General features: G+C 40.4%; 3 protein-coding genes across 3 annotated transcripts; 2 read left to right on the top strand and 1 right to left on the bottom strand.

Annotated features, from left to right (window-relative positions):
• LOC106904782 (uncharacterized) lies at positions 1-2,638 on the top strand. The gene is made up of 3 exons (XM_014969245.2): positions 1-363; positions 1,231-1,347; positions 2,235-2,638. Exons 1-3 carry the CDS (start codon positions 256-258, stop codon positions 2,421-2,423), a joined length of 414 nt encoding a protein of 137 aa, XP_014824731.1. The 5' UTR covers positions 1-255; the 3' UTR covers positions 2,424-2,638.
• Positions 2,639-3,257: 619 nt separating this feature from the next.
• LOC106904781 (uncharacterized) lies at positions 3,258-5,900 on the top strand. The gene is made up of 3 exons (XM_014969244.2): positions 3,258-3,466; positions 5,335-5,451; positions 5,517-5,900. The coding sequence occupies exons 1-3, from the start codon at positions 3,380-3,382 to the stop codon at positions 5,697-5,699; spliced, it is 387 nt and encodes a 128-aa protein (XP_014824730.1). The 5' UTR covers positions 3,258-3,379; the 3' UTR covers positions 5,700-5,900.
• Positions 5,901-6,529: 629 nt separating this feature from the next.
• On the bottom strand, positions 6,530-15,527 carry LOC106904780 (polycomb complex protein BMI-1). Its single transcript, XM_014969243.2, has 9 exons — positions 14,997-15,527; positions 14,269-14,396; positions 11,653-11,749; positions 11,513-11,568; positions 11,294-11,423; positions 11,109-11,148; positions 10,913-11,011; positions 9,010-9,090; positions 6,530-7,745 (listed from the first exon to the last, which is right to left on the bottom strand). The coding sequence occupies exons 2-9, from the start codon at positions 14,384-14,386 to the stop codon at positions 7,365-7,367; spliced, it is 1,002 nt and encodes a 333-aa protein (XP_014824729.1). The 5' UTR covers positions 14,387-14,396; positions 14,997-15,527; the 3' UTR covers positions 6,530-7,364.
• Positions 15,528-16,047: the final 520 nt, after the last annotated feature.

The following is a 16,047-nucleotide window of genomic DNA, read 5'->3' as shown; positions in this document are numbered from 1 at the left end:
GGATAATTTGATAAAGAAGGTACTTTACTCCTTACAATCCCCCTTCAGTGGGCGTACACCACAGATTAGAGCTGTCAATGAAATGAATGAGTCTGAGGAGGAAGAGGAGGAGCAGTGAGGCAGAGGCGGAGTCTCAGCCAAGTTCTGACCACAACTTCTACCGAGTAACCACCAGCTCTCTCTGTCTGCGTCTACAACAATAACAACACCACGAAAAGGCACATTCAGCAGCCCATCCGCATAAAAAATAAAAATATGAATGTAGCCGGGTTGATGTGCGCGTTGCGGACAAGATGCGTGCAGACCTTCCGACGACCTCCGCTGCTGCTTCCGCCTGTGTCCGTCTCCTCCTCCTTTTCCCCGGTGAGTTTGTCTGTTAAAGGTCTCTGCGAAGAGTTTCTGTGGCTCGCTGAGTCACAGCGGGTTTTTATTCACGTAATTTCTTGCAAAACGTCGAGTTTTGCTGCGAGCGTGCTGAGTCATGGCTGTGGGTGTTCATACAATGTTTGTTTTTCTCTAAAAAAAAAAAAAAAAAATCCAACCCGGCGCACCCTTGCTCACGTTTTCATTCTCCTTTACCGCTGCTGAAGATAAACACGTGAAGTGACTTTCAAGCTAATTAGCTTGAAACGTGTAGCGCCACGGCAGAATTGGTTTTATCTTGTGTTGTCGGTGAACAGCAGAGAGCTGCTCTGATTGATAAGACGCCATGAAAATCCATGTTTCTACGAAGAGATATTTCTGTTATTCTCCCTAAAACTTCTATTTGAATCAAAATATAAATGCATTGTTGATCCAACTAAAACAAGTGACTTAAAATGGGTGTTTTAAACTTCAAAAGAAGACGAGTCATGCAAAATTCACATTTTGCACGTTTTTGTCCTTTTGGATTTCTGCTGTCTATTTTTTTTTTTTAAAAGCGTTTAAAAATCCACCCTGTTGCATTTTGGCAGTAAGTTAATATTTTTTGGTGTCTGTAAAATGACACTTTCGAAAAAATTTTCGGAATGTAACATTCTCACCTAGCAGAGCCAGCAAAGCTCAGCCCGTTACTTAGCAACTTAAGCTCACCTCCAGGACATTTGGTCAGCTAGTTTTACCTCTGCCTGTACTCCTCCATTCCCCCACCATCATACCTCCTTCGCCGTGTCCAGAGATGCAGACATCATCTGTCAACTTGACAATAGGAGCTTAAAGTGTGAGCAGAACATGTGTTGTTTTGTCCTGCAGGTTCAGAGGTGCCTGCAGTCCACTCAGCCTGTCCCTGCTGCCCGGCTCCCTTACCGGGTGAAGCTGTCTGCCGGGAAACGCTACGCCTGGTGTGCTTGTGGTCACAGCAAGAAACAGGTGAGTGAGATGAATGCTGAACTCGGCTGCTTTTAGATTCATGTCACAGAAGTTCACATGTCTCCTGTCAAATAAGTCTATTCAGGGTTGATGATATATTAATGGGAGGAGGCTTACAAAGAGCTCTGAATCAACAAAGAACGCACTGTTGCACCTCTTAAGACCAAACAAAGTCCTGATGTCACTAACACTCAGGCTGAGACTTGAACTTTAGTCTCACAAAGACTTGAGCCTTGAGTCTTGAATAATTGTTATCTTATCTAATAAGGGTTTTGTATAAGCCTGCAGAGCTGACATTTTTGGCCCATTGGCAACTCTTAATGGTTTATAACAACTTGTTCATGTTTACCTGGAACTTTGTAAAACTGACCATTTTCCTCAGTTAAGCGAAAAACAAAATATACTGAAGTTTCCTCCCCTGGTGTTTAAAGTAGCATCAGACATTTCTGGTTCTTTAAGCATTTATGTTTAGACTTGACAACAAATAGTTATAGTTTTCTTCTGTTTCCCAGTTTATTCAGTTAAAAATTTCAATAACGTGTAAAACCTCAGCTCATCTATCATTACTGTGCAATAAAGTCACTAATAATTTTACCTCCATAAACTCGTTCAGCCTTGCTTACCTACAATTTGCTCTGTTAACTGCTGTACATTGATAATTGTAAATTTGCCTGTAATTTTACAGAAATACATTTTAAAGCTGACTTATTCGTACCAAATCAATCAGACTCAAAAACAAAGTTCCACATTCATTTATTTCTTAAATCTAGTCAAAGTAACATTGAGCTTGTTCAATGTAAGTGAAGATTGAAGTGCCTTGGCTTTATGTTGCAAAGTAACGATTAAATAAGTGAACATGTCTTTTTTTTTTTAATCCTGTTTTACAGCCTTTCTGCGACGGCACTCACAAAGCAAAAGCCCCAAGTATCTCACCTCTACTTTTCACTGCCGACAAAAACAAGACGGTGATGCTCTGTGCCTGTAAGCAAACCAAGAACTCCCCGTACTGCGACGGCTCGCACTTGAAAGTCATCTATAGGGATGTTGTAAAGTATGTCAAAGGCCTGTTTAAATGATCCAGGTCTTCATATCTTACCTGGCCACATTGTATTTTTGATAAAACACAAATGATGTTTGTACGTATTCAAACTTTTTTTTTTTGGCAACATAATATTGTTCATGAGCACTAAAAAAAAAGTCTTATTGTATTCATCAAATTGCAACTGTAGAAGTGTGAACCTGATTTCTGTAAGAGTTCAATAAAAACATTTTTATGAAACATTTGTAGAAAGTGTGAAAGGGTTTTATATGTATGCTTTGTACTCTGTATAACCCTATTTTTTTCTGTTTTCTAATTATAGTTAAAAGTTTCTGAGGACACAGTGTTTTGAAGAAGGATTAAATTAAAAAAACGATGGAGCTCCTGAGGAGGCATATTTAGAAGATTGCCAGTCAGCCAGCAAAGGGACTGAATAAAATAGTTTCCTTTGTGTTGTATATAATGCATAGCAGGTTAGACTCTCATAGTGGTCTAACAATTCTTTGAACGTTAATTTAAAAAAATATATATAGTAGTTCCTGCTCTTTTTCTTACACTCAACCAATTACAGCGTCCCCTGATTCTAATCTGTATACACAGGTATCAAGCCAAAGTTACATGGATTCCTATCCATATAATATTAAAAATAATTAGGCTATTCATTTGTTTTCTTCCGTTTAACTATTAATTATTGCGGTTCATCCTTAAAATATGTTTTGTTTGCATATGCCGGGGGCCTTTTTATTTTTTGCAAATGAAAAATGCATATTATATTTCTTTGAAACCATATATTTACATCATTAAATCGTAATCAGTGACACTCCACTTTCTTATTGGTTTAGCAGATGGCACGTGATTTTTCTAGAACGCTTCGCCTCCAATCAGGTCCAAGCTGTCGACCGGACGTTTGCTGGTTGCTGTTTTGATTTGGATTCCTTCATGGCAGATTGTCATTGTGGTGTGTGAGCCGAGCCTTTAGCTGTTGTTGATAACATGATCACCCTTTTTAATAAGTTACACTCCCGGTGGTTGACTTTCACCTTCAGACATCCGCGGACAGCAGCTACGGCGGCTCCCAAGGTAAGGTGACATTTCTGTTTCGCCTTTTGCGCATAAACACACTGTCGTCTGAAAAATGCTAAATATGAACTAAAATGCTTCCTGCCGTTGTCCAGGTAGACACCACCAAAGAATGAATCATGGTGATTTGTGTGCACCACGTTTTAGATTTATGACAAAGCCGGTTATTTGTTGAGTTTTACTAGTTTTGCAAATAATCCCAGTAGTTTAGGACCTTTTTCTAAGACGAGGTGGGTTTCAGTAGACAAAAATTGCCCTAAAGAGTATCTTTATTCAAAATATTACTAAAGTATGACTCATGGGGTATGGTGCTACAAAACTACTAGAGGTAAAAGTGTTAGTTTTACTGTTGTGGTTTTTTAAAAGTTATTTAAAGGTCAGTCTTTACCACCCACAACTGGCATGAGTCATATGGCCTCTATAAATTAACAGGAAATGATTGACGATGACTAAAATTAGAAAATCATGTAGAAAAGATTTGAAACAATCAGAACATAAACACTGATTTGGAGATTAATGAACTGACTCATAGATGTGTCACAGATGAATTTCAGCAACCAAGATGCACTGAAAAAAGTAAATGGGTAATCCAATTGTTTTTAATGTCTCAAGTGATTAAATTAAGTTTATTCAAGTAAATATTCTACATTTATTAACTTGTCATGTTAAACGCATGTAAATAAATTAAGTTTGACAAACCTTTAGATTATATGAAAGAAATTAACGTATTTGTTTTTAAGTTAGAGCTCCATTCTGTTTTATTCAGTGCGAGATAACAAAAATAACAAAAGAATTTTAAAAACTCAAACAAAAACAGTAATTGAAGAAAACATTTTTCTCCAGTTTTTCTGGAGATCATTTTTTTCTCATTTTAATTGTCACAAAAAGCTCATCAGTTTTTATCTACAAAATGTGCATGACAAGCTCTCATTTATGTTTCTAAATCAATGATCTCCACTTTAATTTATGCTAAAACTTAATGCTCAATTTTGTGTGTGTGTGTGTGTAACAGATACTGTTATTGTTCTTCATATTTTGTAAATTTTGAGTAATGTTGAATAAATCATTGTGAGCAAAAACATACACTTTGAAACAGTTACGGTCTGTACATACTCGATGTGGCCAGCACATTTCATATTTTTCAAAAACCTAAGCATGTAACCCCATATAAGTCTTCATAAGTGCCACGCAAAGTAAAATTTCTGACCAGTCACACAGTATTTCTCTGAATGCCACACAAGGAAAAAAGTTCTGCCCAGATGATGTGTAAAGAACTACTAAACAAGAGCTGCAGAAGGCTTGTTCTTGTAGTTCTGGGAGAGAGAGAACACATTTCTCTGTTCTTGTGGAGTTTGTAAAGCCCTCTACACATGAAGCTCAACCAGCATATAGAATATAATGTGGTTGATTATAATTACAAAGAACCTGTTTTTTTTTTTTTTTTTTTTTTACGATTGAATCATGAGGCCACAGGAGGCAAACGCCTTGCTGTCTTTTTAAGTGTTACCAGCAGAGGGTGCTATCTACAAAGTAAGTAATTTTGTAGGCTGAAAAAATGGGTCAAAAATAGTGGGGGGAAATATTGCATCTCACATAATAAGTAGGTGAAATAAATATTTTGTGTAACTGTATATGGATTATGTGGTACAAACCTTCCCTCTGTGGTAAAGAAAATAGTTTTTATTGTATAGTCAACCATTGGAGTGTGAACATGACATATATATATATATATATATATATATATATATATATATTTTTATTTTTTTTTTTCTCTAAATGAGTGTAGTCAAGCAGCGATTATTCTGGCAAATTAAAGGAGTTTTCACACGTCAGCAGTCACGTGTTTGTGTATTTTTCTGAATCTCCAGGTTAACCTGTCCACAGCCCCTCCAAAGCCCGTCATTCCATCTAAGAAGCCCATAAAGGTGGAGCTTGTTGGAGGAAAACGCTACTCATGGTGCACCTGTGGATACAGTAGGAAACAGGTGAGAAAATCTTAAAAAAAAAAAAAAAAGTTTATCTTGTTTATTTGCGTTTTTCTGTTTTGAAGCCGTTCTGCGACGGAAGCCACAAAACCAAAGCAGAGGGAATGAAGGGGCTTCGCTTTGTACCGGAGAAAGACTCCACGGTGTGGCTGTGTGGATGCAAGCACACCAATAACTCACCTTACTGCGACGGCACGCACAAGCAGGACTTCATCGTGTCTGCTCCGCTGCATGAGTGCACAGACTGATGAAGGCGAAGAACCCTGAGGACAGAGATGTCTCCGAACTGAGTCGGTGGGAGAAACATTTCAGACAAAACGGCATCGGGACAAATTGTTTCTTGTTTAAATCAGCGGGACATGCTGCCAGTAAACTAAACGGTGATCTAGGTTTCCACTCTTAACTTTGGAGACGAGTGATCTTACAGAAATAAAATTATTGTTCTTGAATCTGTTTTTTTAAGTTTTTATTTATTTTATTCTCCTAATTTAGTTGGGTAAGGTTTGTTTCTTGTCTAAAATATAAAGGATTATTAATGAGTAACAGGAAAGCAGGTGATTATGTACATAATTTGAAATCATCTTCATTGAATGAACTGAGGCTCATTCCTAGAATGAAACTTCTTTGCTACTGGATATTCCACAAAGTGGTATTTGTATTATAAGGTAAGTGGAAGTGAGGGGGACTAAGGTGATGGAATGACTTCCACCTTTTCTGGTAACAGTCTTCAAATATCTAGCCAAAATTACACCAAAAAGTTAATGGGTGCATAAACTGGTGATTGATGTGCAACTAGCTAAGAAACATCTATGCAAAGAATGCATGATTTTACTTTATATGAAAACAAATTTACAACTTGTTCAACTAACCGTTTTGTTACATGACCAATCCATTCTGGGAGGCCAAGGGGAGTTTTAAATGGACCATTAAAGAACATGTTATAGATATTCATACCCAGGATGACTGGGTATGAATATGAATACTCAGTATTTACATTCAGATTACAAATCAGAAATTTCCTCTGAATGGAGAAAATGACCCTGAAAGTCAACAGAGAAAATTAAACAGGAGGCTCACGTCAGAAAAACCTAGTAAGTAAACATTTTATTGACCTAAAACATGCACGTATGGCTGATTTAAAAAAAAAAAAAAATCTGTTGAAATGCAACAAAAAGGGAATGTTGAAATGTACGGAACAACATACATGGCAAAATTTTGCAAAATCCCTTCTTTTTCACTCAGTTCTTTGAACAGGGACATCGTGCTGACGAACACGTTGCCCGTCAGTGTGGTAGTGCTTGGACTCGAGTGTGAAAATACGGCTGGAGATCCTCCTGCTGAGATAATACCCACCAACTTCCGTGACTGGACCTTCACAAAGTGCATCAACGGTTTTCCATAAATGTACATGCTACCTGATGAGGCGCTGCTTATATCAGACACTTTCAGAGAAACTCTTTAAAAAGGCGAGGATAGCTTGTCTTTTTTTTTTTGTTTTTTCCTTCAACATCCAACTGTATGCAGTGACTCGCAGCACAAAAAGCTTTGATGATTCTGCCGTGGAAGCCAAGTGGACGTCTGTGGAAATGAAAAGGACTCACTGCATATACAATACAAAAACGGTTACGATATCTTGTATAAAAGATAAGTTTATACATATGTATGCACACATGCTCACATTTGATACATCCTGTACAGTTTTGTATGTGTGCACAGCTCTACTCTACCACACAAACACGCACATACAAGAGTCTATTTGGCTGCATGTCTCAGTCTTTCCAGCTGAAAGATAACGGCGATCCGCCTCCTGCCTGTCCGGAAGGACGAAATCTCGGGCCTCTGTTGGCTACTTGGAGAAATAAAAACGGGGAGCAGCTTAAATATCACTGTCCTCCCCTACCGCCACGTGGGGGTTAAGTCGTTGGAGGCGCGCCGCTTTTGTCGCCGCCCCGTGCCTCCTCTTTGCTGGCCCCAGAGCTCGTGCCGTTGACGGTCACCTTCCGGCTGCTGGAGCCCTGTTTGGAGGACAGCGCGTGTCGCTGAGTGTTGTTGGGCACCGCGGTGCCATTGGGGCTTTGGATGGCGGGGGAAGCGTTGTGGGAAGCGGCGCTTGTCTGGGAGGGGGCTCTGGGCGGCTGGACTGCGGCAGGACTGTGGAGTTTGTCGCTCTGAGAGTCGCTCTCCGACGTCGGGCTGGTGTTGACGCCGTCAGAGTTGCCCTGGGCGGCGGACTGCAAAGGCCTCCTGCGTTTCCGGGTGGGTTTGACCAGGTACTGCAAGGGGATGGGTCCGGTCTGTGTGGAATTACACGAGAGTACACAATTTGATGCTGAGGAGACCATCACGTTTCCTAAAGGTAATCTGAATAAAATGAATTAAAGGGGGAGTATTATGTGTTTTCTAGGCACATGGTGCCATTTTACAGCACAATCAAGTCAATCAATGAATCAAATTTTATTTGTATAGCACATTTCAGCAGCAAGGTATTTCAAAGTGCTTTACATCATTAAACACAAAAACACAGAGTCATGCAACATTGAATCAACAATCAAAAACATTAAATTTCCTGCAGAGTCGAAGTTCTGCCCTTATGGGTACCTCATCAAAACAAAAAACAAAAAAAGAAAGGGTGGGACTCCAACCCGGACCCCTTTTCACTCTGTTACCTTCAGTTGTTATAGAAATGCTAAATATTTCAAATATGACTTAGAAGAATTTTTTTACTTTGACACCATGAAATTGGGCCTCTTGCTTTAAAAACCTCCTGCTCTTTCTGAACTCTGCTTTCAGATAGTTAAGCACCTTATGGTGTACCTCATACAGTGAGAGATTTAAATTTTTTGCCCATTTTCCATGCTTTAATTAAATGCAGGTGTGGACTGGGCCATTCAAACATAAAAACAAATCTTTGAGCTGAACAACACCCCCTGCTGGAGAGCGACGGGTACTTAAATCCAAAGTCTTTGCAGCCTCCAACAGGTTCTCTTCTGAATGTAGCTTCAATTATGTTCCTCTAAATTTTGACCACTTTCCCCTGCTTGTAGCAAAAACAACCCAAAAATTTCTTCTGACTGTCAACATTTTAATTCTTCATTCTACTTTCCAAAGGTCATATATCTAACCCTCTCCAACAACTCAAATATTGTTTTCTCTTTTTTTTTTTTAATTAACCCTCCTTTTGATTTCTCTTCAACTTTCTCCCTGATCCGTCTGCTGTGTTCCTCGGCCTTTGTGATGCTGTTTGTTCACTAATGTTCTCAAGCAAACCTCTAAGGACTTTACAGAAAAGATGTTGTTATTCAATTACACACAGGCTGAATTTGTTCATTAATTAGGTGGCTTTTAGCAGCCCTGCTTCATTTTCCTTTCACAACACTTTTTGAGTTGGACTATAAGAAGAGCACACTGAGGTGCATGACTGCAACACAAGAAACGTAAAAAAAATTTTAAATAAAATGTGAATTACTATGCTGGTAATACTTTGCAAGGAAAGAGCTCGTTTCAAATTCGGGAACATTCCTCAGATATTTCTTAAAAGGTACAGAATCCGTCACTTACTCTTCTCCACTCGTAGAAGTAGGCGATATCCATTAGTGTGTAATAGTCCTTCAATGGTTCATCTCCATACAGCACCTCCACCTGCCAGACACAGAAAGATAATCAACAAGGTCACAATCATGACATACTGACATTAACGGTCACCAAGCCCCTATATACTGGATCATATCGCTGCAACCAAAAAAAAAAAAAAAATGGATTCCAACAAATTTTCCATTTCAAAGCACTGTACTTTTCCAGACTCTTGTTTCTTTTTTTTTAAGCAGTTTTTGTGCAACATTCTAGAAATTCCAGTAGAAAGCATTTACAGAGTTCAGTGTCAGCCATTTGCTCCTTAAATAATAAAAATAAGAAGATGCTGAAGTCGTCTTCCTATCAAGCACTGTGGTAAAAGGTTTTGTGCTCCATGGAACCTGAACCAACTTAAGTCGTGCCATGGAAACAGACCCAGATAGGAGGCTTCCAATTTTTAACTAAATTAGAAGTCACTTCAAAGAACCAGAAATCCAGGCCTGATCCTACAGTCACTCACCCCCTCTGAGCCTCTGCTGGTCATAAAGTTGTGCTAAATAAAGTACCTGTAGGCATTAAAATCAAGTTGTAAGGCTGAAAATATATATTCATATTTGTTTCATGTTGAAAATGCTTACAAAAATGTAATCGAGTCAAATAAAAAGGTTAATTTCCAAAATAAAATGTATGAAATATTTCTTGCTGTACTCAAAATATACTGATTAAATACAACTACTTCCCTTTTCTCCTTAAGAAATAAGTTTATGCATCTTTCAGTCTGTTTCAGTCAGATAGGTTCACATACAGGTGTAGAACAGCTCAATCTGGTCACACTTTGCTGTGACTTAATCAGGATTCGGTCGGCCATCTGCCCAAACTATACTCACCGGATGATCTCGCCAAATCTGACACACATGCATACCATCGTACTGCAGTCGGTAATATAATCGGTGTACTATACACAACTCTCGAAGTAGAAACGTGAGCTGATTATTTGAAAATCAGCAGCGGCATTTAAATATTGAGGTAACATCTTAAGACATCAGCCAGGTTAGGTTCCTGGTAAATTTAGAGGCATTTCAGATATTCTACATTTTACACATTAATAGTTCAAAAATAAATAAATTAAAAAAAACAACAAACCATTTTAAAACAATTGAATTATTACTGTTAATTGGGTTTTTTTTTTTTTTTTGCTGTTCTGTTTAACTTAAAAGCAATCAGATCAAGTTTGAAATGATAGGTGCACAATATTCCTTGTTCATGTGGGTGATTGTATATTTCTATCATGTTCGAAATAAATAATGACAACATCACGAATAGTCTATCCAGAGACTAGGTCAAAATATCAAATGTATTATTTTCATCTCAACAATTAGTTTTTATTGAGCAAGTTGCTTCTGGCCAACATCATACATTCCGACAATAAAACAACTCAGTCCGTCATCAACTTTACCGTCTAAAATATCCTTATGAACTGAACTGTGAATACAGCGAAACTGCGCTGATAAATTTACAATATTTTGTGCAGTCCTATTACTATTACCTTTTACACTTTATATGCAAATACCAGGGAACCAGATGCTACAACACTGAGAATTTTCTACTGAGCGATACCTGAACACAGTTTTGAAAGAAAAAAAAAAATCATTAAAAACATATTGGTCAATTCCTTTATATGCTAAGGATTGAGACTAGCCACTGTACAGTGGATATCCACTCTGAACAATGGCAGCAGCCATCTCTGTAGCATAGCAACTGGGAAAAATGCTGCAAATTTGCAAGTGCTACAAAAAAAAACAAAAAAAAAAAACAGAGGGAGCCACTAACCCCTTCTTAGATTCTGCAGAGTCTAAACAGCACAGGTTACTGCGTGTGTGAGTCCAGTTACCCGGTAGTTGTTTGGTATATCCATCTTGCTCCGGAGGAACTTCGCTAAGTGCATGACAGACATAGCTGCTGGGCACTGCAAGAAGCGTTTCCCATTGGACTGGGAACAAAGAACGGCGCAGAGGAAGAGCATTAATCGGATGAGGGACAGAAAATGGAATTAAGATGGCTGAATGTGTGGCGGCAGCTATCTGTACCTTGTCTCCTTCCATCTCCGATCGCTGCCTTTCATTGCTTCTGCAGGTAAATACAAAACAGGATTTTTACAAAACGAAATAGTTGAACAGCTGCAGAGGTCCTACACGCTTTAATTTTCATGAGTCGAGGCTCCCCCAGGCTCGTCCAGAAAGTTTTCTGATCTTCCTGTAAACCTCCGACTCACCGGTTTCTCTCGTAGAACTGTATGGACAGACTGATTATTTCATCTTCTGCGATGTTAAACGTTTCTACCACTTCGCCCGGTTCCAGCTCCCGGTTCTCTGCGTAGAAGTCTCGCCTCCTTTTCATCTCGTCTAGGTTTCGGAATAGAAACACACCTCTATCATGAAGCTGAACAAAACATACAAGAACCAGCAGCCAGCCTGAGGTTGGACAATTTTACCTTTGAAGAGTCCCGGAACCAGCTTATAAACTATATCTTGCAGAGTTTTGTCCGCTCTGAAAAATAAAAAAAAAAAGGTTTAATCAGATAACGCTGTCAGACAGGCATGTAGGATTACAATAAATGAAACACTGGTTTACCTGATGCTTAGCTGTGGACATGTCTTGTGCACTTGGACGTCACATCGAGGACAGAACTTATTTGTTTCAAGGAAGGCAACAATGCACGTTTTACAGACTAGAAAAGGATAAGAGATAAAACAATATTCAGTTAACGAGCGAAAACGAGGCTTCGTTTTACATGCCGCCCTGCGTTTTCTTGTTTTTGCATGATATTAAAATGGCATGTCAAAAATCTTCATCTGCTTCTCAACCAACAGACAAAGTTTTATCAATCTTAAAACACTTAAAATACCAGTGAAACCTGCAAAAAGTTGGTTAGAAATGGGTTTGTCACTTTTCTTTGCCAAAGAGCGTAGAGCCATTCAGGCTGGATGTCCTCCGTGCCATCACCATAACCTCTGGCAGATTGAGGATGGGATTTATTCTTGTTCTTTAGTTGACAAACACTTCCTATAAAGTCTAATTACTCCTGAAATGTTGAAGGCGTTAGCTTTTTGCACAGTGAAGTTACAGGGAGAGACACGGCATGAATGCTATGAAATGTTTAATCTGATATCTTCATAAGATGTTTAGCCCTTGAAGCATCTAATTTAGATTTTCTATTTTATTTACCTTGATTTGTTACAATTTCAGCTCAAAGCTTTCTAAACACTTTTACAGTAATTCTGCTTAAAATAAAGAACTTTAGGGTTACTAGACTGTCAATTGATCATTTATGGGTTCATATGACATTAATATGAGAGCTGATGCCTTGCAGCAAGAAGGTTCTGGGTTCGATTCCGGGTACACCGGCTTCCTCCCACAGTCCAAAAACATGACTGTCAGGTTAATTGGCCTCTCCAAATTATTCCTCGGGGTGTGTGTGTGTGTGTGTGTGTGTGTGTGTGTGTGTGTGTGTGTGTGTGTGTGTGAGATGTCCGTCTCTGTGTTGCCCTGCGACAGACTGGTGACTTGTCCAGGGTGTACCCCGCCTCTCGCCCAGAACGTTAGATGGAGATAGACACCAGCAACCCTTCCGACCCCACTAAGGGACAAGGGTGTAAAGAAGATGGATGGATGGATGACAGGGATATTTTGAAAAAAAAGGTGAGCCTGTAAATCTGTAATGTTGAATGTGACGCGGTCAAAAAGAAGTTTGGCACACCGGTGTAAAGTTGGTCAAGAGCCCTGCCATATATTTATTCTGTGGGTTTCGTTTGAGGGGTGGGGGTAAAAATCCCAGCTTAAAAAAATATATTTCTATCATTTCAAGTTTATTTCTAAGTCACTGGTAGCACATCATTCCCATGTTGATTTAGCCATTATGTTTAGGATCATAACACACTAAAAGATCTGATGAAAATACACAGCAATGCCCTGCAACAAGCCAGCAGTATCACCGGCAACCGGTTCTTCTCCACATATTCATCCTTTGTTTTAGGCCAAAAAAAAATGTCCAGTGTGTTTTCTACCAGCTCCAGTACAGTTCAAACCCAACGTTGGAGCTGCACAAAATATGCTATCTCAGTAATCGCCGCCATGTCAGAGTTTACAATCCTGATATCACAAAGGACTGGCTGGATGCAGTATTTAGAATAATCCAATACTTCAAGTTCCAAAAATGCAACTTCTACATGCTAATATAATATTATCTTGGATGGGCCTTCTCTGTCTTTAATCCCCACACCTTATGTTCATTTGTTGTGGTTGTGATGCAAAAGGTCAAAACTGGTGGGGATACTGTGATGGAGGAAAAGGGACAGGGAAAAGTCACCTAACTCAGCAAAACTTACATGTTTGGCCATCACAACTCCAGATGTTTATATTTACGATTGTAGAACAGAAAAGGCTGAGCTATGGTTTGATTCCCAAACACCCAGTTGGCATCTAATGCCATCCAACGACTCCAAGATGCCACTCTTTGCTACTCATCACTCCCATCATTTCAGGTGGCAAGATAAAGACGAGCCTCCAACACACTAGAGGCCAGGGGCTCAGAGAAATGTAAAATATTTATAGCTCAGGAAAATGGAAATTTATACATTAGAGCTGCAGAATATGCTGAATTTTAATCATCACAATACCTATGTGTGCAATACCACAACAAAGGACTATTTTAATAGAATATTTGGTAGAACGGGTTGCCACTCCATCACAGGGCAACACGCATTCTCAGGGCAATTTAGAGAAACCGGTTAACATGTAGATTTTTGGGCGGTGGGAGGAAAAATATACATGGAGGAAGCTGGAATACCTGGAGAGAACCCACACATGCAGAGCAGAAAACATGCAAACACCACGCAGAAAGACCCCTGGGGTTGAGGTTTAAATTAGCAAAAATGCTCTCAACCTTGCAAGTCAACCTTATTTTATGACAAAAAGATATATATTTCCACAACGCTGGATTTTCCCTTAGTGGATAAAGGTATTCAAATTAATGGTTGAGATCACCGCATTCTGAAACTGCTATTAAAAACAAAATTTAAGGGCTGTTTTTACACCCACAAACAAGACATTGTCCACATCTGTACGTGTAATACGGAAGCCTTATTAAAAACAAAACAATCTCAGCGGGTATGCATAGCATGCATATGTGCGGTTTACCAAATCTCAGTGCATGCAGGTATGAAAAAGCCTTTATCAGGGGGAACTTACAGGAGTGCAGACACTCTACGATGGTTGTAGCATCAATCAGGTAGCCGGCGCACAGCGGACACGTGAGCAGCGGGTTCAGATCTGTGATTTTGACCCGGTTCGGCTGCATTTTATCCATCTGGACAGATCTGCAGGGGTAAGGGGGTGGGGGAGCAGAGGCACCCGAAATGTGAATGTGTTTGATTTGGTTCTCTCTCACGCCGCTGCTGCTCTCAGGCAAGACAATGTGTGTGTACAGCTCGTCCTTGGGACAGCACCATGTGAAACCACAACAAACAGACCTAAAACAACTCTTTACTGCACGCTGCTGCGATTAATGCCCCCCTCTGAGGGCAGCAACACGCAGCGGCCAGCTATTGAATCACCCTCTGTGTGGCCTCGTCTTGTGCACCGAGCTCCCGACTCCCCCTCGGCCAACAAAGAGCGACTCCATTTCCCCGGAGCTCCGCCGTCCTCTGCCCGTCTGAGCAGGCAGGCGGGCGGGCGGGTGCACGGCCGGGGGCCCGGCACATCCAGAGGGAGAGCACCGACACCGAGGGGGCTGCAGAATCACACTGGTACACAAAGCAGCCATCTTAAATTCACTGACAGGGCTGAATCAGGAGAGCGAACAAGAGGCTCCTGAAAATGTGACACCGTGCAAACTCTGCGTGCGCCTCCGCAAACAGCGGCGCAAAGAGCCCCCGACAGAAAAGGAGAAAAGCGGAGAGCGGCGCTTGTGTTCCTACCTGATCAGACATCAAAGTTCCCCCTCACTGCTCCCAGCCGGACTCCAGGTGAAATTATTTGCACTTGGGCAGAATTGTGCAGCGGCGCCAGAAAATGGCTTTTTTCAGCACCGTCAGAGGACTGCCCATTTTGGATCACGTGGTTTTTTATTTTGTCGCCTCGTTGCTCTCCCTGCTCGGGCCTGAACGCCGAGTCCGGACCCTCTGCAGGCCCTGCTCACTCTGTGCACGATGTTTTCTCCCTCACAGGCCGTGCGTTGCGTTTTTTTTTATTTATATCAGCCCTTTCTCCCGAATTGCCGCCGCCGAATGGAGACGCTTGTGCTCCACCACGCCCTCTGTTTGTTCCAGTCTGAATGGAAAACAGCTTGTCTGCTCCAGAGGCCCTGCAGGCCTCATGAGTCCAGGGCCCCAACCCTGAAAGGGCCCTTAACATAAGTTTCAGATAAAATTCAGAACTTGTCTCATCTATGATAATTAGAAGATAATTAAAAAAAAAAAGCTGCATCGCTGATACAAAACAAAAAGTGAATGTTTACAAAATTTCCAATAAAAATCTCAGTAATTCAGTTATTTATTTGTTTAAATAAAGTGTGTTTGTACAGCATTAATTAACAATAAATGTCATCACAACGCGTTTCTTCCGGACCAACGAGTTCAACCAGTATCCCAAAATCGCACACTTTGATCAGTTAAGTCAAATTAAATTTTAAAACAATCCAATTCAATCCTAGTTATAATGCAATAGAAATCATGTTTAGTTTGTAATGCCAACTGACAAAATGTTATCCATGTAAAGAAGTCATTGCCTTTGCAGCAATTCCTCATACTGACCAAGCATGTGGAAACAGTGGAGCAGAACAGCTGTTTTTACCAGGAAACAACCGCCAGCGGATCCTTGCGCAGTGTGCCTGCAGCAGACTGCCACTGGCCGTCATGGTTCATGAATGAATGGCTCCATGGGGGAGGCCCTCCTACTGTGATCCCCCTCCACTTCCTGATTCCCCACACAACCAAACACATCATCCCCCCGACCCCTTGATATGACTTA

The sequence above is a fragment of the Poecilia mexicana genome, unplaced genomic scaffold (genome assembly GCF_051168715.1).
Source record: "Poecilia mexicana isolate PSO_F unplaced genomic scaffold, ASM5116871v1 scaffold_1, whole genome shotgun sequence".
Classification (NCBI taxonomy): domain Eukaryota; kingdom Metazoa; phylum Chordata; class Actinopteri; order Cyprinodontiformes; family Poeciliidae; genus Poecilia; species Poecilia mexicana.
This window is presented reverse-complemented; position numbering and strand designations above follow the sequence as displayed.